The sequence below is a fragment of the Struthio camelus genome, chromosome 1 (genome assembly GCF_040807025.1).
Source record: "Struthio camelus isolate bStrCam1 chromosome 1, bStrCam1.hap1, whole genome shotgun sequence".
Lineage (NCBI taxonomy): Eukaryota > Metazoa > Chordata > Aves > Struthioniformes > Struthionidae > Struthio > Struthio camelus.
The window spans coordinates 7,763,883-7,786,018 of record NC_090942.1 but is presented as its reverse complement, the minus strand read 5'-3'; the positions used below and the strand labels follow the sequence as shown (position 1 = coordinate 7,786,018).

General features: G+C 48.5%; 1 protein-coding gene across 2 annotated transcripts in view; it reads left to right on the top strand.

Moving 5' to 3' along the window:
- The first annotated feature begins 1,756 nt into the window (after positions 1 to 1,756).
- The window catches only part of CCDC3 (coiled-coil domain containing 3), a 43,311-nt gene continuing 22,931 nt past the window's right edge, over positions 1,757 to 22,136 (top strand). Inside the window, exons 1-3 of one of the 2 annotated variants that reach the window (XM_068912853.1) lie at positions 1,757 to 1,945; positions 2,884 to 3,095; positions 3,224 to 3,398. In XM_068912853.1, coding sequence (XP_068768954.1) covers positions 1,772 to 1,945; positions 2,884 to 3,095; positions 3,224 to 3,398 — 561 coding nt within the window. In that variant the 5' untranslated portion in view covers positions 1,757 to 1,771. Of the gene's footprint in view, positions 1,946 to 2,670; positions 3,096 to 3,223; positions 3,399 to 22,136 lie in introns of those variants that run through there. The other variant, XM_009683001.2, reaches the window with a different exon arrangement.

Genomic DNA, 22,136 nt, shown 5'->3' with positions numbered 1-22,136 from the left:
AACAGCATATGGTTGCAGACTTCTCCCCAGCTCCTGGAGCTCTACTCTTCAGCAGCGGCGTTGCGAGTAGTAACGCACCTGCATATTGCTGTCCACACCAGACCCAGGATTCAGCTGTTGCTGACGCTGTCAGGCTCCAGTGCCGGTTGTGATGTGGAGGGGCACCTGCGCGTGATGGGCTTTATGCCTCTCCCTTCACTGGCAGCACTTCCCACGCTCTCCACATGACGCTGCATCTTCGCCCTCGTTTCCAAGCACCTCTTCTTGGAAAGAGCCTCATCTGCTGCCAACCAAGGGGACGTGCAGCCGTCTCGCGTGCGAGTCCCAGCCTTGAACCTCACCTCCTGACCCAAGGCGGTGGGGCAAGGTCTACCTCCGCCATCTCCTCCAACCCACCTTGTGTTCCTCCATGGGTCCTCTTGCCCGGCCACCCTCCTGCAGGCACTGAGGTTTGGAGACGAACGCTGTCTCACGGGAGAAACTGAAGAATCCCTAGGAGCAAACTTTTATTTGCACAAATATCTGCCAGGGAGGGTCATAACATTGTGGGAAACTTCCTAGAGTATTTCAACATTTCCTAAAGAGCTACTGTGCCTAATGGGGAGACAAAACCCCCAAATAGAAATGTTAAAGAAGAATCGGGTACTGTTAAAGCAAAAATCTCCACAAAAACCTAAGAGTGGTGTCAGTACCAGGGCTTCCATGGTTCTTACATACTATTGCACAAAATGCCTCGAGGACTGCTCCAGCCTCATCTGAAGTCAATAATAAACTCAAGTTTTTGTTTTCTTACATAGTTCTTATTTCTGTATCTAAAAATCTACTGAAGGAGACTGTGAAACCTTCTTTTCTACTGCAATTTTGGCCCCTCGATTTCCAGAACAAAAACAGCTTTTTCTGATAGATAACATTTAAAAACTTTAGCTGCTTGACCCATGGGGATTTCCTGAGGATATTTTCTCTAAAAAAAAAAAAAAATTGTGGCTTACTCTATCCATTTTTTTCTGAAAATTACGAAACAATTTGTTAATCTCCAAGAAACAGATTAAAGATGTTAGCAAAGCTCTATCTGTCATTTTGGATTCTTTGTCCGAAAAAAAATTAAGTCTGTTTCTGTTTTGGCAAGATCTGTCTTTGCTGTTCTTCCATAAAGCTATGATGAAATAAACTGTGGGACCATGTCATTATGAAACACGAATATTGCCTTTATTAAACTCTTTAGCCCATATTTTACACACAGATGAGTCTGATGAAGCTATTCCAGGAAGGGACGATGGTCACAGAAAAAGTCTCGCCTCCCTTGGGATGAATTTGGCCCAGCACTATTTAACTTACGATTCATTATTTTTGCATCTGAAGCGTCAGTTGTGCACAAGGACCCCTCTACGGGAGGCCCAGCACAAACAAAAAGAAAAAAAAGGCATTTTCTGCTCCCAAAAGCTCCCAGCATCTGTAGAGGACAGGAGACACAAGCAGGTAAAGAGAGATGGATGGAGGAGGACGTTAAGGGACCAGCCAGGTCAAACTTTTAGTGACCATCACAGCTAGGGAGAGTTGTAACAGGGACTAAATCTGAATGATATGTATATTCCAAAACAACTTTTTCAGTGTCCCAGGCCCCTTCTTGGCCCTATTGTCTCCAGTGAGAGCAAAAGTGGGAAAAGGACAATGCTGCAATAGATGGTTTCAGCCTGTGAGTGGTGCTGCTCCTTCCCCCCCCCCCCCCCCAACCGAGATACTTGGGAGAAGCAAGCACTCCAGAGCAGGACGTATGCTGGAGTCGTTCTTGCAAAAGCTGGAGAAGCCCAAAGCCACCTTGGAAGAACCAGTGGGAAGCGAAAATATATTTAGACTCGGCTTTTTAGTTTTACCTTTCTCGCCAGATGCATTTTGGAAAACCAGCTGCAGGCTGCTAGGAAGACAAGCCACAGCCTCCCCTCCTTCAGTGAGTGCCGCCCGCCTCCCCTTCCAGCGCCCACCCTCCCTACGAGCCACCCCACCGCCTCCCCAAGGCCTCGGCGCCCCAGTGCCCACGCAAGGCAAGGGGATGCATCTGCCCCCACCCCGGGGTGCCGCCCGCTGCCCTTCTGCAGAAGGGCATCTCTGCCCTCTTGCATCTCTCCTCCTTGCCCCTCTGTTCTTTCCAGCGCTTTTGCATCCCTCCTCTTTGCATCCCTCCCCTTCGCATGCCTCCCTTTTCACCTCCCCCTTTAGCACCTCTCTCTCATTTACATCCCTCCCCTCTGCATCTCTGCCCCTTCGCATCTCTGCCTTTCCCATCCCTCCCCTTTGCCTCCCTCCCGGCTGCACCTCTACTCTTTGCACCTCTGCCCCTTTGCACCCTCGCCCCTTTGCGTCTCTGCCGCTTTGCCTCTCGCCCCGTCGCACCCCCGTCCCGTTGCACCGCTGCCCCGCCGCACCCCCCGTCCCTTTGCACTTCTGTCTCTTTGTACCCCCCGCCGCGCACCCCCGTCCCTTTGCACCTCTGCCCCGTTGCACCCCAGCCCCTTCGCTCTCCTTGCCCCCCCCCCCCCCCGTGGCACCGCTGCCCCGCGGCACCCGCCCGCCCCTCTCCGCGGGCGCCCGCCCCCACCCGCCCGGCCCGCCCCGGCCGCCGGCCGCGGGGCCGCGGGCCGCCTGCACCGCCGCCGCCGCGCGGAGCCGCCCGCGATGCCGCCGCCGCCGCGGCTGGGGCTGGCGCTGGGGCTGGCGCTGGCGCTGGGGCTGGGGCGGGCGCGGGGCGGCGGCGGCTGCCAGCTGCCGGCCGAGTGGCGGCCGCTGAGCGAGGGCTGCCGCGCCGAGCTGGCGGCGATCATCGTGTACGCGCGGGTGCTGGCGCTGCACCCCGACCCCTACGGCGCCTACAACTACCTGCCCTGGCAGCGGGGACCCCCGGGCGGCGGCGGCGGCGGCGGGGGAGGGCAAGGCTCGGGCGGGCTCTTCTACTCGGCCGAGATCGAGCTGCTGTGCGACCAGGCGTGGGGCAGCATGTTGGAGGTGCCGGCCGGCTCCCGCCTCAACCTCACCGGCCTCGGCTATTTCTCCTGCCACTCGCACACCGTGCTGCAGGGTTACGCCTACTTCTTCTTCCTCCGGTGAGTGCCGCGCAGCGCGCCCGCGGCGATGCGCCCTCCGCCGGGTGCCCCGCAGCCCGGCCCGGCCCTCCTGGGGACGGTAAAACACGGTCCTTAACCGTAGCCCGCCGGCCGGGCTTGTGTTTCAGGATGGATGAGAATTACATCCTCCTCCCTCACGGAGTAAACTTCCAGGAAGCAATATTCCCCGACACCCAGGAGAACAGGAGGATGTTTTCCAGCCTTTTCCAGTTCTCCAACTGCTCGCAGGCGCAGCATGCCCTCAGCTTCGCCAGTGACTGGGAGATTCAAGAGGACAACCGGGTAAGGGTTTAATTTACTATCCCACGCTAGCTTTCTAAGTGGAACCACATCGCTTGCAAACACAAACACGTATGGTTGCAGACCAGTGGATTCCTGATTTTCCTGGTCCTTTGGCAGCAACACTGGAGGGGAGATGTTAAACTCTTGTTTTCAAAGCTGATCTCTGCATTAACTTCTCACCAACCTGAGCAAAGCCCTGTATGTGACCTGCTCGTGGGCGATAGTTGGAAACCAGCATTGCTTGTGATCCTGTTCTAATCTGACGTGGTCATTGCTGGCTTTTGCTGTTTGCAGACCCCGTACTTTTACCTCATCTTAAATGTTCAGGAGTAGAGCTTTGCTTTTTCACTTTTGGGTTCATCTCATGCCCATTTGTACTGAAAGCTATGGCCTTATCTGGACCATGAGGTGTTGTAAGGGATTGCTCTTGCCTAATTTCAGCACGAGCATCTACTTCCAAACTAATCGCCCTAAGCTCTCTCCTTAGCTGCTGGGGAAAACAGGCTCCTGAGAGCACGGTTCGTGCGAGCAGATGTAGGCACCTACTGAGGGTAAGCTAGATGAAGTGCCTCTTTCTCCTCAGTGGAGGAGTAGTTCACCCTGTAGGCCATTCCAGCGGAAGAAAGGACATTTTTCATATGGAAAGTCCACTGGTGCACGTGTTTCCAGTGGCTTTGGAGCTTTATGGGGGTATAGCATGAGAAACAAATGCAGACTTTTAATAAATACTTCCTTGGCAGTGAGGAGCAACGGGCAGGATGTGTGTGCGTGTACATTAGTGGAACTGGAACTTCATTTTCATGCTTTGTTTTACGAAGCTGGTGGTTCCCACTAGTAGCCAAGAACATTTTAAGCATCTCTCTAGGTCAGGAACAACAGGACATACATCATGACTTCTATCTCCTCTCCTGTTGATTCATGCAAGGCCCGGAAGGCAGCAGTACTTCTCTGCGGTGGCAGGAGCTCTGGTGGCTTGTTTGGGAGACAGATGGGGAGGCTCAGGAGCTAGCTGAGGACTTTCTCTTTGCAAGCTGGCCGATGGCCAGCATATGAAGTTGGAGCTGCCGGTTTGCTGCTGCAGAACCCCAGGCTCCTGCCCCTGCTGCCTCCCCGGTGAGCCTGCAGGTTTCCCAGCATCTCGGAGCTGTACATTTGGCAAGGAAGGGAGGCACCGCTGCCAACGCAGAGTGGCGTCTGGGGACTGCACAGTCCGACTCCCAGGCTCTCTTTTGCAATGGCTCTGCACCGTTTATTTAGCCGTGACGAGCTAAATATAGGGGATCTTGATGGATCGGTGTTCACTTACGCCAGCAGTGAATCTCGCCTGCTAACTTCAATGGAAATCACAAGGCAGAACCCCCCAGGGTACGTTTGGGCAACCTAAAGCGTATGTAGCAAAAGCGCGTTTCAGCTGTTGCGCTCTTTGACCCCGCGCAGCTGTGAGCGGATTAGGGTGGAATTACAGCTGCTTGTCACGCAGGCCCGGGCCGAGGCTTTTAAATGCTTCAACACACACACGTCGAGGGAATAAATTCAGCACAACTGTTGGCCACTTTGTCTCCCCTCCGCCTCCCTGTGCAATGAAAAGTAAAAGCTTCCTCTGCAGTTAAAAGCAGCTGGGGCTGACCGTGCTCCCACTGCTCTCGTGCACCGGGGTTTTTGCAGCCGTGTGCCCCAGCCATCCCCAACGCTGTGTATTTTTCTCTCCGTGGTAAAGGGCTCCCTCGCCCTTTCTGACATGCCTGCGCCCTGGGTGCAGCTCCAAACGCCCAGCACTTTGTCCGTTACTTTGCAAGCTTAAGCAATGACGGCGGCTTTCCCGATTGCCTTCGGGTTTGCTTGCTTCAGCTGCTCTCACCCCATCCAAGTCTGAACAGTTTCCGTTCCTGGGCACACTTAGCCGCACTGTCCTCGAAGCTGAGTGTGGGGGGGTTTGCGGCACGGAAAATGATCCTGCAGGCGACGGCGGCGTCACTCCCGGAGCTTCTCAAACTTCTAGAGGCTTTCAGAGGAGCCTGGGGACGCTCAAGGGACGTTTTTCTGGGACGGTGTCACGCTGGGGAGGTCTCACATGGAGAGGGAAAGCTCTTCTCGGGGGGCTCATCCCTTCGGCCAGACCCAGGGATCTCACTGGCTGATGTGCGCTGACATAAGTGACTAACAGAGATCCGTCCCAGGGGTGTTTTGTGAAGGAGGAGGGAAAGGACGGAGGAGATGCCGAGATCCTCAGACTCGAAGGCAGCAGGGTGACGGGCTGGTCTGAAGAGTTCGTAAATAAGGTCCTGCCTCTGGGTCCTGTGACTCAAATCTCCAGGGTGGCTGCCTGCCGGGACATCTTAAAAAGGGGGACGTTAAAATGCAGCATATTCCTAGCAGGTTTGGAATAAACGAGTGATGAAATCTGCTGTTAACAGCTGGATCCCTTACTCCAGAAGACTTTTTGAATTTTTTTATTTGCTCATGGCCCCGTGCCCTGCTTTTGCTGTATTGCTGGGGGAGATGTTTTGAGGGAGAAGTCGGTGCTGGAAGCATGTGCAGTTACAATTGATAATTCACATTTGTACCTCTGGGGTCCTCAGCCAGGAGGTAAATGAGCCCTGGGATAAGCGGATGTCTTTTGACTAACGTCATGTCGCTCCTAGCATCCTGAGAGACACCTTCTGCTGAGTCTGTCCGAACCGGCCGTGGGGCCAAGGCGCCGGGCGTGATTCAGGAACGCCGCTGCCGCCCCCTGCCCTCTCCTGGGGGCCACTTGGGCAGAAGCTCTGCATTGCTCCCTGCATGCAAACACCATCTCTTTGATATTTCGAGCTAGCAGGCCCTCCTTTGTCGTGTTTTTTTTTTCGAGCTGTTCTAATAAAAGTAAGCATCTCTGTGAGGCTGAGCTTGGAGGTACCCCGGGAGGGTCCCGCCGTTCCCCTTAGCACGAGGGAGGCTGCTGGCTCTGCAGCATCGGTGGAAAACAGAGGACAAACCTACCTGTCCCCTTTGCACGTGCAGGAGGGGGGGGAAACAATGTGGAGGGAAAGATGTCAAAGAGAGCAAATAGATGCGCAGGAAATTCTCGATGCAGTGACACAGTAAAGGGATGCACAGCCTGCCTTTTCCATCACGTGAACACCTTTTATTTTTGGAAAGCCCTGGGCATGTGGTAGTCAGAGGCCAGACCCAAGGCACATCTCGTTGGGGATAATACATTCCTCATCTGGGGTCTGCTACCGTCATTCGATGCGAGCTCCAGCTGCAATTTTAAGCCCTGTGTAGTCTGGGCCGAGGACCAGGCGCTGCTTTGCAATAACCTCACAGCCTCATAAATTCAGGTGCGTGTTCTGGCCGCGCTGGAGAGCAGCAGTAGCTTAGGATGTCTTTTCTTTAGGCACTTGCATTTTGGCCTCTCAGTTTGCGTAGCCAGTAATTGGGTTTTGTCCTGACTTTTCTCAGCCCACTTCTTAGTGACGTTTGCACACCTTCTGCTCTGCGTAGGTTTGCTGTCACATTGTTTTTCCCGCAGGTTGCTAAAGCCCCAAGCTTTTGGCTTGGAGCTGAAGCTGGATTTGTAGCGCGTTGCTGTTACTTCGCTCTGTGCTGCTATGGGTCGGTCTAAAGCGGAGCAAGGGGCCCTGGCTTGCAGCGTACCTGGGTCCCAGGCCTGGCCGAATCCTAGGGCTGATGTCAGTGGAAATGATAACATGGAAAATATTCTTTTTTCCTTTTGGAGTTACAATCGTATCAATTTTCCCCTGTGCCCCTTGGAAAAGCATAGCATTGACCAATAAAAGGAATCTTGCAGCTGCAGCAGTTTCTTTTAATAGGCCGCTTTTATTAAAAAAGGGAACAATTAAGAAGTAATGAAAACCTAATTAAATTCTTGGAAGTGCTGTATTTTGACCCGAGTCTCATGTGGACCCCCTGAGGGGAGACCTGCAGAGATATCGAACAGCAAATGCCACTTGACGGCCTCATAAACGGTCATAGTGCACTGCCCCTGCCTTGGCTGAAGCACAGCCTCTGGGTCGCTTCTGGCTTTGGGACCTGCCTCTTCTCCTTTACCCCCTCCGTTTCTCCAAGACCCTTTAAAATCGCTCAGAAACCCTCGAATGCCACCTGGGTCGGCGCAGCCCGTGGACCGGGTGTTGTGCGATGGGGAGCTTGCAGCGCTTTCGAGCACCGGCCTTGCAACCAACCGTTCACAGCCTGCGAGTCAGGCAGCGGGTTGGGGTTGAACTCCTGCTTTGCCTTTCTGCCGCCAGTCTCACCGCCCTCATTGCTTGTCCCCGACTTGGCCTTCCGCAGGGTTGTGCGATCTATTAGGTAAGTCCTAGTCGCCTTGTCTGCAAACTAGGGATTGCGACCACAGAGTGGCTCAAAGTTTAGCGATAATAAGTTAGAAGGTGTCAAATAGTGCTTGTAGTTATTCATTACCCAGAGGAGTTTTAACTCCTGGTTTTACCAACAGATTGATAGGGTGACTGAGTCTTTTGGTCTCCGTTTAGGCGTGTTCTGGGCTTCCTGGACAAAGCTACAGAAATGCTCCCAGCCTGAGGCTGTGCGACACTTTCTTTACAGGGCCCCTTTCTCCTGTTTTTTCTTCGCAGGGGAGATTTGCAAAATGATCCCGCAGGCACCGTAACGCTGGCATTAACACCAATGTGTTAAATTCACCCTGAGCAGCTGTTAGAGTATTAGTGCTGTGATAAAGTGCTGAAGTTTGGGAGTCCAATAACTTCAATTAGCCTGCTGAGATTACCAGGAGAGATAGCATCTTTTATTAGAGCTCTCTCTGTGTGTTACCTCTCCTTCTCCTCTCGAGCCTCGGGGCCACGATTGAGTTAGATTGATCACCCCCTTCACAGAAACTGCGTTACCATCAGAGAGACCTGCAGAGATTTATTTAGGCAATAATAAAGCCTCTCTGTGAGTAATCAGTGTCCCAGATAAAAAGCCAGGCAATTAGCACATTAGCAAGGCAATTAAATCTACAAGTATCTGCTTAGCATCTTTGGGCTTGGGTCTCCTCTCTGGTGACACCTCAGCTGCTGTAACAAGCGTCTGATGATCTGATTTTAACACCTGCGAGGCTTTGGAGCGGCTAAGAAGACAACCGGATAAGAAAAGCGGTTCAATTGCATTAGTTGTGCTTCCTGTTGTTATGCAAGGCAAAAATTAAATTAAGTATCATTCTTCCTCTACGCACTAGTAGTTTCCGAACTATTTGCAGGAGCAAAGGCAGTGTGCACAAGCACAGAGCTGCCGAATCAGGTTGCTCCCTGAGTCAGTCTCTACAAAGCTGTGGATATGCTCAGCATAGACCCAGCTTACTCTTTCTGCCCTAGCAATCTCAGCCGGGTGGACAGCAGTGACACTTTATAAGACCATAAGGGCCTGAATCATAGAGAAAGAGCATCTTCAGCAAAAGCTGTTCAGGCTCCCAGAGGAGAACTTGCGTAATATTTACCACAGGGAGCTCTTTCAGTCCATCTCTCCCTTGTCAGCAGATACCTGCAGTGCCTACTGCCTCCTACAGCTCTTTAAACAGAAAATCACAGTCAAAATCAGAGTTAAACAGAATCAGTTGTTTCTCAACTGCAATCAAATATGAAGCCTTTCTAAGCTCCTTCAGTAAATTAGCATGTAGGAACTGGCTTTTGTTTTAGGCAGGAGAAATCCAGACTTTGAGTCTAAACTTGCCGAAGCAGCTCCAAGGATTGGCCGTGCTCCTGCATCCCATGGTGGGCGTACACCTGTGTGTCACATCACGTGGCTGCAAGTGTGCCACACAGCCCTATCCACTTGGAGCGTGCTGCTTCTGCCCCAGGAGAGGGGAAAAAGAAAGAGGGAATTTCAGGGGATGACCCTGTAATTTTTCCAGCCTCTCTGACTTTGAGTCTAAAGAGTGATTAAATAGTATCACAGGTAGACAGTGTGCATCGGTACCTACTGGAGACATGCCCGGGATGCTCCAGCTCTGCCAGAGAGGAAGAAGAAAGCTGACTGGGCCCAGGTGGTCCAGGAGCATTTCTGATGGTGGCATGGCAGTTCTCGGAGCTGGGTGCTGGGAAGTGGAGTCGGGAAGATCAGCCAACCCGTCATCGTGGCGGAGCTGGCGCTGTCTCGGATGCAGGGACTGGAGCTCTTCCTGCTGTGATGGAGATGAGATGGACATCTATAAAGCTGAATGTGACCCCTCTACATGAATTGTATAAAGGAAAAGTAGCTCATAACTAATGGACTTCAAGCTAAAAGCATCAACAATATCCACTGAGATAAAATGAAAAAGGCTATTCAGTTTCCTTTAGTTTTTCTTTTAGAAGTTGAGTACTTCTGTTGTTGAGGAGTTTCCTCCCTGCTCTGCTCTGAGTGCTGAGAGGACTGGAAAAGTCTTTGAGTCCAGACCCAGCAGTTTTAGGTGAAGGACTGGTCTGGGAAAGAGCACACAATCTTGGCTTGACATGCCTTTGTGCGCAGTGTGGAGCACGTTGAACCTGGTCTGCCAGGCTTGATTAAAACAGTCTTTTTAAAATTCCTGTGTACTTGTCCTTTGCCTATTGGGATCCTCCATATGAGACTAGAGACATTCTCAGTTTAAAATACTTCTATGTGGCCCTGGCAGAGCCAAATGACCTTGAAATAGATGAAAATAAGGCCCTCTAACTACAAGTTTGAGGGTTTTTTTGAATATTAGGCTGCCTTCCCTGCTACTTGTTGAAAGGCTGCCTTCCCTGCTATTGGTCACTTCGTTAGCCTGATAGCTTGACCATTAAGTTCACATCGTTTCTGGCATTTTAACAGTGATTTGCAGTGCTTTTGTCTTCCTCACAGTAATCTACCCAGGCACAGTGTGCCCGCTTCGTACGATCTGTGTTTAATTTGAATAAATATAAGCAACATTTGATGAAATGGAGAACTGCTGGCAAGTGTCTGGGATAAGGGGAGACGACGAGACAGTTGATACGTTTGGGTAACATCCCAAGAGTCTTTCGGCATGTAAATGGCATTGACTCATGTCCAAATCTTCCCACCCAGATTGTGGTAAAGGATTCATAGAGGGCTGATTGGCATCTCCTGATCAGTTTTCTGTCCTCCCACATGCACACGGGCTGCTAAAATATGGCATAAAGAATCATGGAGGAATACAAAATAATCTTAGTCACGGGACTTTTCCATTGCTTATGGCATTCCTTGTATTTGTAGCACCCAGAAAGTGTTCTGAGTGCTTTGCAGGAGAGAAATGGGTAAATTTCTCTATTGGATGGAATTTGTAGTGTGCCTAATAGAGGCGTCCCAACTGCTTATTTCTCTATCAGGAGGTAGGTTGCCTGCCTTGGTAGCAAAGTGGGTGCAGGAAAGGTGAGAAAAGTCCCAAATTGGGGTCTCAGCTCCTGATGGAGGAGTTTGGACCAACTTCTTCCCTCTCAGCTGGTGCGGATTACTGCAGACCACAGCTCTCTTTAGGAGTCAACCTATGTCACAGATACACTCAGCTTCGTGATATCCTTAAAAATATCCTGTTTCCAGCCTGCCAGGCAAGGAAATGCCTACATGCCCATTTGTATGTGCATGTATGTGTGTGGCTCCTGCCTCTGAAGGGCAAGATGGCAATCCTTCCAGGCGCTAGCGCTGAATGAGGACCCACATGGCTCCAGGCTGCTTTTAATTATCTAGAGCCGCGCTTTAAAGAAGTCCTGCCAAATGCACTCAATCATTCAGGACTGTGCAGCATGAGGATATCTGCTGCTGTCTGCAACCTCCGCAGCGAGCTCGCAGTCTGCCTCTTCCGTCCACAGCCACAGGAGGGGGAAACTGCCAGCGGCCACGTGCCGGGGTCTACACACTGCAACGTGCATTGAGGAACGCACTTATCCCTCCTGTGTTCAGAGCCGAGGCTGCCTGAAGGCATGCTGTATCCCTGGGGTTTCCAGCCTGGAGGCGGCTGGAAGACCTACAGCTGAGCACAAATCCTGCCACAGTGTTTGCGCAGCTGGACAACGCTTATTTTCCAAGCCCCAGACCACTGACTTTTAGCCAACGGCCAAAGCGATATGTTTCCCAGTAGTGCTGGAAAAATGCAACTACCTGCACAGGGCTAATGCCATAATGTGCAACATAAGTAGGATGTCTCCACCGTTGCCTCAGGTCAGGTAGCAGAGCTAGGCCTTTAGATGAGCCAGTCATGGTCCCTCTGTGCACGAACAGTGTTTGGGAGAGGCCAGGGTGGGAGATAACTCCATCTGGGGACAGAAATAGAAAATAAACTATCGGACACAGAAGGATGCGCTTAGTTTTAAAACATTTCAGAAGTTCTTGCTCCAAATTTCAGACTGGCTCTGGCACCTCCATATCTTGCTTTGTGCTTCCCAATGAAGGGTTCTTGGTGTGATTCACGCCCTGGTGGGTTTGTACCATATGGAGAGCTGGTTGTTAACGTCTCCTGTCTGCCGGTGTCTCAGAGCATGAGTTTTCGATACACAACAGAGAGATTGCTTCTTCTGAAGGAAAGCACCAAATTTGAAGCTACCCCCATAAGCATCCACCTGTAAAGATGGGCTGGCAATTCAGAAAGAATCAGTTTCCTCCGGTGCCTTCAGCACTGCCTGTGTTTGCAGATGAAGCAGGAATGTTGTGCAAAGGTGTTGTGTGCTTTACTGTAGCCAGACGTGGCTGAATATACCGTTAAAAATTGTGTAAGGAAAAGAATCTGCTGCATGTGCTTTGCTCCCTTGGGTGAGAAAGAGGGAACAGACACCAGGCAGGTGCTAGTGGTACTGGGATTTTTCTGTGAATTTCAACCTAGTTTGGAGCTGCTCTTGCAATGATGCAAAAAGCACCAGTCCTCGTGCAAATTCCTGCCCTATTTGAAGGGAACCTTTTGTATTTCTCTGTCTCCCATATAAAAATAGCAGAAAGGTGCACCTCTCTCCCATGCCCTCTGGAGACCACACTGTCCTCCTGGAAGAAGAAGCAGCAAAAAGACACTAGGAGGCCCCTTTGGGCGCTTGGCTCCTTCCCTGTATACGAGCAATTTGGTGGTTCCTTTGTTTTTCTGCCCTCCTTCTCACAGCATCCCCAGCTTGGGAAGATGAAAAAGGACATTTGACTGCACGTAGGCTGGGGAAGGATGAAGGAACAGAAGCCCTGCTAAGCATTGGTGGGGGAACTGATGGGGACCTGAGCAGGTATCGGAGCTGAGAATGGAAGAGGTGTGGGAGCAGCACGTGCTTGAAAGTTCATGTCTGGGTCCAAATCACCTTCCCCAGAACAGGCTCTCCTAGGCAAAGTGCTGGCCTGGGGTATCAAGGACTCTGCCTCCAAGGAGGAGGATCTAGGCCCATGTTCCTATTGGACTCATGGACCTATTATGTTACTAAGCCAAGGCAAAACAAAACATGCGGTCTAAAGAAGCAGCTAATGGGTCTGGGATTTTTCTGAGCCAGTCATGCTTGTTATTCATGCTTGTGTCTTGATTTGTCAAACTGAGAGTTGAAAAGTATTGAGTTAGCCTGAGAGCTACTGAAAGATGCTCAGAAATGCCTCTTGGCATCCCACTGTCAATAACTTACTGGAAATATTCCAGTGCTTCTGGCTGAGTTGGGAACTGGAGGAAGAAGCAAATGTAGGAAGTGAGAAACATTTGAGCTGGGTGCTTCTGATTCTTCACCCACCTGGATTATCCTGGACTTTGGTCTGGGCCAACTCTTTAGGGAAATACATGCAGAGTGATTCTCACGCTTCTGGGCGAAGAGCAGCCAAAACAAAAGATGGAGGTCCCCAAATTCTGTGTTATTCAGCCTAATTATGAGCTCTGCCAAGCCCCTCTGTAATGCTGTGAATCTGTAAATGTGTTAGGTGTTTTCATGTATGCAAATACATGCTTTATATTGTTAGCTGAGAAGGGTGATTCATGTGGTCCAAGGCCAGGGCTCCCAGGTCAGGACCTGTCTATGGCGCACATACTGTTCCTGCCACGCAGCAGGCAGAGCCAGCCTTTCATTTAGTTGCTGGCTACAGTAAACCTTGAATCCAGGAGAAGTCTCTTCTTGCAGCTACTACCTCTCCTGAGCCACCTGCGAGATCCAAAAAAGATGGAGCAGCACGTTTATTAAAAACAACAACAACCAAAATCCAGATGGCAGCTGGCAAGTGGGACACCTGTAATGTTGCCTGTAACTCAATCAGCCGCTGTGGCTTGAAGGAAGATGAGATCTTTCAATCTGAGACATATTTTATCCCAGCCTATGCAATTTGATGTTTATTTTCACAAACAGCAAGCCAAGTTGGCTCTGAGGCAGCAGGAGTTTGACTCCCTAGTGGAAGCTGCAGACGGAGCCTTTTAAAGCCTGGCCAGCCTTCAAGAGCAAACTGGGTTTCCAAATTCCCCCAGAGTGGTTTCCTCTCCCCGTTGCGCTCCGTCACACTATCCCAGCGGCTTCGCTGCTCCGCCTGCCCCAGGATGCGTGCAGTCCTTCGGGGGAGCAGCGACTAATGCGGAACGACAGCCCAGAGCAGCAATTTTCTGGGAAGTCTGAGTCTGGTGTCCGTGTGACCAATTGCAGCTGATTTCCGCTCAAATTGTTTCAAGCGCTTTTGACATCCGGTACAATGACTACCTCCTTTCCCTGCCCCTGCTTGTGACAGTTTTTGGTTTGGGTTTTTTTTTAAGATTATGACTTCAGCTGTAGTCCAGTCACCTGTAAAACGAATGACAGTAGGAGAAAACGTACTGAGGGAGAAGCAAGTTTCCGTGACACTCTATAATGTGAAGAGGAAATAATATGGATGGAAAGCGAGGTCTGAATTTCTGCCCAAGAAACTTCAGACCAAGCAAAAAACAAGTATTTCCTGAGATCTGAAAGCATTTAATGGTTTTTTTTTTTTTGGTATTTCTGCATTTCCTGAGTCAGTGTGGAACCAGCAGAAGTTCCAGCTACTGTGAAGGGAAACGTCACTGCTGAGTTTCTTGTTGAGGCAAGATGTGGGACGCAGGAGCAACCTCGTGCTTTCATACCTTCATCTTCAAACCAACTCGTCTTCATTGCGAAATTGCCACATAGGGATAGAGGAAGAACTATTCCTCTTCTGCAGGTGGGGAAAGCAAGGGAGGCGTGTTAACCTCTATATCCTATCCCAGTGGGGACAATAGCAAATTCTCTTTGATCTCATTGAACCAGGATTTGTCCCCAGCAGGGCCAGGACCCAAAAGCTGTCTAAATATTTGTTCTGGTTCTAAACCAAGTCCTCAAGATCCCATGTCCTTCCCCTTGCATATGCCAACTCTGTTGCACTGGCAATGCCGGTATCTTGGGTTTGGTTGTTTATTCAAATCAAAGCATGCTGCAGATACAAAGCCCCTCTTCCTTCTTCAGGTGGACAGTGACGTGTATCCTCTTTGTTGCCTCAAAATGCAATGGATTTAACGTCTTCATTTGTCTTTACTGCAAATCTGTTTCACATCACGCTCGTTTGCTTGGCTTCCTTTTTGTCCTAACAGAGGTTTTACGCAGGATCTGAACACAATCACATTCTCCTGAATGTTTTTGATTATGTTTTCATTGTGGAAAAAAAAATAGTTGCATAACTGGGTGGTAGTCTCTAAGAGAGATTCAGAGAAGGAAAGTCAAAATGAAGACACAGCTTTACTGAGGTGGCTGAAGAAAGGAGTAGAAACTCAGATGCTATGAGTCCCTGTTTTCACTAAATGGGGAAAGAAGTCCTGTTTCAGATTCTTTGAAGAGCGAACATAACAGCCACATCCACTTGAAAGCCTCTGTTTTGCTACTGAGCTGGCGAGCTCTTTCCACCTAAAAGCATCATCTCGGGATGCGGGAGGGGAGAGATCTGAGGCAGTGGGAGAGTGCTACTGGACCCAGCCTACGCTTTAAAAGGGCACTGAAGTCTCAGAAGGGTGGAGGACAGTTGCTGAAAGTTTATTCATGGTCTATAAAACATGCCTTAAAGTGAGAATCTCCATGTACATGATCTTTCTGTGGAAAGGAAGCAGGCAGCTTATTCTTGGTCTATATAAGCACCTCTGTTGGAGAGGTATCTATCATCAGGCAAAGAAAACAACAACACGGGTAAAAGAGAGAAAATGAAAAAACATATTATTACCCTGCAGTCAGGAGGAAATAGTCCACTGAAATGTGTAACCACCTGATGCGGTGAAACCTTTGGCATTCACAAGGCCTTAGTCCATGCTGGACAGTTGCAGTGGGTTACTTGGTCAGAAGATGCTCTCCTTTCACTGCCTATTACTGGAGGAAGACCTATTGCATGGCTCATGACGTGGTTCCTGGAGGGACCACATAAGATTTCAGAGAGTGCTCTGTCTCTGTACGCTTCTCATTTCTAGAGCTGGCTGGCTGTGGTGACAGCTGTGACTTGTCCCCTCCAGAGAGGGTCTAGCTGCCCCATGCTGTGGCTCAGCAGCCCAGGGAGCTAGCAAATAGCATTCACTTCCCACCACCAACTAGAGTTAAGAAAACATCCTTCAGGCGAATTTTTCTACAAATCCCTGACAAGTCGCGAGAGCCCTGCAGACAGCTACGGTCATGCGGGACATGAATGCCAACGTTCAGAAAAGTCTGTGAATCGGAGGTGAGGAGTTTTAAAGACCACTCCACGGAGGGGTTGTTACTGCCATTGCTGATTGTGTTTCTGCCCTTTTACATGTTTTGAACTCGGTCATTGGCAGGCACAATTTGTCTGAGTTCGGTGAGCACTTTGTGATTCGTTCCTTGAAATCTTAATTGGCTTATGTTTTCTCAAGTCTGAATTTCAAAGGGCAAATGTGATTCTTGGTTCTTTTCCCAAAGGTGCGGAACTGTAGATTAAATGTATCCAGGAAATAGTATTTTATGCTCAGATCTTTCCTGCTTTGATATGAATGGTTCCAAAATGCATTCAGTGACGACCCTCTCCTATATTTAACCCACGTCTAGCGGCAGCTGAAACACTGACGTGAAATGTCCTGGCGCTTCCAAGTTAGTGGCATTGTGTAGCCACTGGAATGTATCCCGCCCTTATGCATGGCCATTGCTCCAAAAACATTTTGCAGATGTTGAGGATGTGAAGGAACAGGCTTCTTCCATCACAGTGTCAAGATAGAGAAGGGATAAAAACAAAAATCCCAAAGCAGAGGGATCCCTGAGGCATTTACTGGCCTGTTCTCTGTCCGGACCTTGGAACTGACCTCTATTTTGATTTCTGCTCTTTGTCAGAAAGTGGGAGAAGCCTCCAGTGGTCGCTGCTCACGGGACAGTGTTTATCACGCTGCGCTAATTACATTTGCTGTGGTATATACAGCATTTCCTATGTTTTGAAATGGAGAGATCTCAGGGCTTGCCGAGGCTAATTGTGTACCCTAACCTGCTCCTACACCCACATGTAACCTTAAACATTAACATACACATTGGCAGTGTCCAGGGTCTGTCTGAGTATCACCAGTAACTAGCTGGTTATACGGATATTACAGTGGTATATTTGTTCTCTGTATGCATCGGGCCAGTATCTTGGCCCTTCATCTGTAGATCCTGGGGAATTCCTTTTATCCTGTGGCTGGCAATACGTTTGGAAATAGGCAGGCAGTCCATGAAGGCAGCAGTACAGGCAGAAGATGGGTGCAGGCTGGCAATCTAGCTAGAAGAGCATTCAGAGCAGTTCAGGACTCAAGAGCAGACTAGAGGTCATGGTGAACTTGTCCTGCGCTTCCAGGGAGAGGTTCCTCTCTATCTGCCCTGGGAGGTCACCAGCACGAAGCTGTTGTTCAAGTGTGGTGTTCTTCTATTTAACTGCTTAGAAATGTGGTTCCAGTTAGTGTAACATGCCTTTTTTTAAGTAATGGAACCCACTAAAAGAATAAACTTTTTTTTTTCTACTGTGAAGCCAAGAAAGTTGAGGGATGGGGCCAGCTGGCTGTCACTGTCAGTTCCACCTCTGAGTGGGACTCAGTGACCAGATTAATTGCTCTCTGTGGGAGCAATTCAGTTGCCTGAAGTAGGTGTCTGTTGCCATCTGCGATGCCCTAGGGTATCTGAGAGACAGGACACAAGGCACAGGAGCTGCAGGAGACCCATGGCCTTCCGGAATGGCAGCTGGAGACCACATGGGCATCTCAAATGGCACTTGGTGCCACAAGGTGAGCAGCTGAATCGAGCTTCCGGGCAGTTTTAGGACAAGCTGAGCAGTCATCTAGGGTCCACTGTAGATGTCTTGGGCACACTAGGATGCCCAAGAAGGAAGTAGACATCTTGCTTAGGCTCTAGATCTTCATTGACGATTACGAGAACTTAAGACACCGATCTTCTGTGAAGATAATTATATGTTGACCTCTAAGTGTCTTAGTCTTTGAGCTGAAATCTGCCCTGTGTTTTGTTTAGCCTTTTAATTAAGAGAATTGGCAACAGAAATGCTACTTATAGAAATGCTTGAGGAAACAGAGCTATGTGATACCAGTATTGTGTCCTCTGTATTGCAGCATTGGTGCTTTCTCTATCCATAAATTGATATTGAAGCAACAAGTTAATGAATGTGCATCTTGTGGCACATAAAACATGGCATGAGCTCTTACAAGTCCTAAGTGAAAAGACTCCACTGAAAACCCATGTAAGAAGCAGCTGATTGCCTTTTTACGGAGGTAAAGGCTATCTCTGGTGCTGAGCTCCAGATGTTCAGTGCCAGAGCGACAAGACTTTCCTGTGTAGATATAAGCGCTACATCTGTCATGTCTGAGTATGGTGAGACGGTAGATGTTTGAGTGCTGAAGTCTTTTGAGTGCTAGAGTCCTTCTGAATCCTTTAGCACTTAGTGCTTGAGTTGAAATGATAAAAGCAGTTCAGCACTCATACTCATAGCCATCATCCAGGTACAGCATTTGGGCCAATGAACAACAGCCTTTCTCACAACTTCCGGAACTAAGGTCTTGATTATTTATGAATGTCTGATCATTTTTGCAGGTCTAAGTGGATCAGTTCTAGTATCAAGACCACATTCAAATGGAATAGGGCTTCCCGTGACCCAAATTGTCCTTGTAGTTTCAACTGTGTTTCGTATTCTTGACTTCTTGTCTAGAGCTGCACAGGTATTTTGAAATCCATGCCCAGTACAGTCTGTGAGTGGAAAGAGGTCGTGCATTGCATTCCAGTGATGAGTATAACCCTGCAAATAACCTGTTTCGCCTTTGGGGTGAAGACAATAAATTAATTCTGCAGAAACAGAGCTCATGTGAGCTCACATTCTGGTCTAGCCTTGGCCCCATATGGAGTTATTAGGGACTAAAGGGGACTGACATGGTCCTGGGGCATTTATACTGACCATGACTATGGTGCTCTCTCACCATACGCTTTTCCTGGCTACAGCAGTTCTCGACTTAGATTTAGTGGGTTCTGGAAAAGTCCAGAACTTGACACAAGAACTGCACCCTGCCCTGGGTCCTCTTTCTATATATGTTCCTGTGTGGAGCAGGTGGCTTGAATTTGCGTAGAGCTTATAATGTCTGTTGCAGTCTCTTATAATGTCTGTTGCAGTCTTTATCTTCTAGCTTACAAAGCCTTTTGGATAAGAACAGCTGAACGCTTGTAAGATGTTGGGGTTTATTTTGTGGATTTAAATCCGATCTTCTAAATTGCTTTAAAGTAATTCCGTGTGTTTTGAAATCCAAAAGCCTCTTGCCCCCTTTCTGAAATGCTTGTCGTCAGTTACAGGATGCTTTAAGAAATGGTGGAAAATGCATAAATACAATTAAAAGCATTTTTCAAAATGGTGGTATGAAAAGAGAAAAGAGGACACATACAGTAGCAATACTTTATCAAATGGGAACAGTATCTCTAACCATAGAAAGCCTTGTACTCCAAAGCTTGCAGTAACAACCAGAATAAACTTTCTAATCCAAGCAACATTGCTAGAATTGCCGTGTAAGAAAACCTTTTTCATGGGCCTCTTTGAATTACTTAGTCATTGATTTTAGAGCTTTTTCTATTAGATCTCCAAGTATATACTCTAAATGCAATTTGAACATATTTTTCCATGCATTTAATGTATAAATATTCTGGTTTGGGTTTGGCTTCATGGCTGAATTTTTTCCAGGGGTAATCAGAAGGAGTTAGAGAGTCTATCTTCTTCAGCATTGCTCCCCAAATGTGAAGAAAGTTTGAATTTCATTGCACACAGGCCCTAAAGCACTGCGGCCTACAGCAGAGCGGACTATAGGAGTTCTTTTGGCAGGTGCTCCAACGTCAGAAGTCCTGAATTAGTGCAAAACAGTGATCTTTAGAGGAAAAACGGAGAATACCAGTTGAGGCTACAAAGAAGTGTGAGCTATGCACAGTTTTATTTTTAAGAGTTTGAAATGAAAATAAAATTGCATTCAAGGAACGTGGTCCACAGAACAGCAAAAACTACTGTGCTTTCTATCTTCTGCTTAGTGGAAGCAATTTGGGGCCTGGCCCCATTTCCATTTAAACTCCTGCTGAGTTTAAAGGATGTGGAATCACGTGGTAAGGACTATGGTTAGCTTTTAGACTTAGCTTTATAGACTCCTCTTGAATCTGTGCCTGTAATTTGAGAAGTGTGTAATCCTGCAAATCTGCTTGGTTTTGATGGGAGAAGTTGATCTGAGGCACTTTGGGCTCTTTTGGGCTAGAGGGAACTAAAGACGCCATGCAGAAGAAGTCAGCCAGCTCAGCCACAATGTTGGCTTCTGGTCAAGGGTTTGAATAGAGTATTGGCCCATGCCAGACATAGGAGAGGTGCTTTTATGTAAAATGCTCCATTTCTGAGAGAGGAAAAAGGCAGGACGTAGGATTGTCTTCTGCCACCTTGAAGCAAGCAGAAGCATGGTCCCTGAAGGACACCAAAGTCCTTGAAAGATATGCTTTTGTCGGGTACTAAAACACCATCTCCTTTTGTATTGCTTCAAAGCATTATTTAGAATTTGTCATTCCTTTCATGACCACATTTCTGGGGAGAACTGAACTCGGAAGTAGAAGATCTAACTAAATCTAGCAAGCTTGAGTGTCTTTTTAAAATAAAGGATCAATTAGCCTAGAAGTAGCAGTAGGCTCAAACCTGGGTAAACAGTTTTACCTCGTAAAGGAAACAGAGAGTCCTGATGTGTTTAACACTGAGGCCTAACAATACAGTGGATTTAAATTTTTAAAGAATATACAATTGAGAAAAATTGTTGTGATTTGTTCCAGACAGAAGTTTTCTTAGCTGGGCAGTTGATCCTCATGCTTTCAGCAGCAGGTCTTCAGGTTAGTCTTCAGTGCATTCGGTTGCCAGGAAGGAGGATGCTGCAGAAGTCAGGGCGTGCTGGATAAGGGATTTCAGCCCAGCTGCTGACCTGTCTTTATGATCCCCTCTGTGCCTAAACCCCTGACCAAGTCGGTCAGCTGCAGATTAATACAATTGCCTTATAGGAGCCACGCGTGCTGCCAGATACATGTTTTCTCAATAGGTAGACTCCATTGACTATAACTTAGGCAACCTTGCCCATACAAGGATACCTATAGTGTAGACACCAAGAGCAGGATTCAGTTGCCTAAACACAGGCTCCTGATACCATTTGACATGTCCTAGCCTGGCCAAGACATTTGTGCAGGGCTGGCAGATCTGACACAGGACTTATGGAAGATGCTCAGCTATCTGGAGCAGCAGATGGAGGGTAGGAATGATACCACACGCTACTTGAAATGATGGTAGAAACCTCATTTGACCTAGAGCTGAATCCTACTCCGGAGCACTTGAAGTGGGACAAAGAGGGACAATTTTCCCTTGTCCCCAAAAAGGTTTTAAATGGATTTGGCTTGATGAATGAAAGTAATCATGCAAAGATAGCAGTACAAAGATGAATGTGTGAATGAAAAGGGTTTCAGCAAAGACCAGGTTGAGGAAGCTACATCTTTCTTTTTTCTTTCTTTTCCTCAAGAGTTTGTTTTGTATGGATCTAAGCGCTATTCTAGTGAAGAAGAACCTGTAACTGGAGTTCCAGTGATGTGAAGAAAGCACATTTTTACCCCAGTCTTCAGAAACTTCATCAAGTTAAATCCAAAGTGGATCTGAGGCACTGTGCAGAGAAACTTTCTGAGAAAGTGCCAGATGGTGCTCAGCATTTAAGGGGTGCTGCACCATTGCTTTTCCTCTGGCAAGAGCCTCGAAGAAAAGCTGAGAACACCAAACCTGCAAGCTGAAGTCCCACTCAGGTGCTCGTTCTCACTGCTTCATGAGCTGACTCGCTGCTTTCCTGGAGAAACCCAGGGAAGTAGTGGAGAGATGTAACTGTTTGTGGAATAGGACTTCCAATTCCTTCTCAGTGCCTCAGCATTCATCGTCTTAGTGAGCTTGGTCCAAAGAAAATAATGCATTTAATAGAAAGCTGCTCTCTTTCCTGCATCATAGCCCTTTGCTGAGAGCATACTGCCCGCAGGGCATGGTTTTCAGAGAGTTTCTGGTGACGGTAGGGAGTCTGGGAGGTTACTCCCTGGAGAGGGTCCACTAACAGGAGAGGGATCCTGGAGAGACTGGCCTCTTCTGCTAGAGTTTTGTTTTATTCGGAGACACCCTCCCTGCATGGTATCGGCGTTCAGTAATTCCCACGAGTTTCGATAAATATTTAACCATTGCTAACATGAGCAAATTGAAATGGAGAGGTGAAGTGCCCTTCCACAAGAGCAGACAGGCAGATCACCGTGAGCAGGGTTAAATGTCTGAGAAAGCAGCTGAGGTTCATCAAATTACCCATCTTTC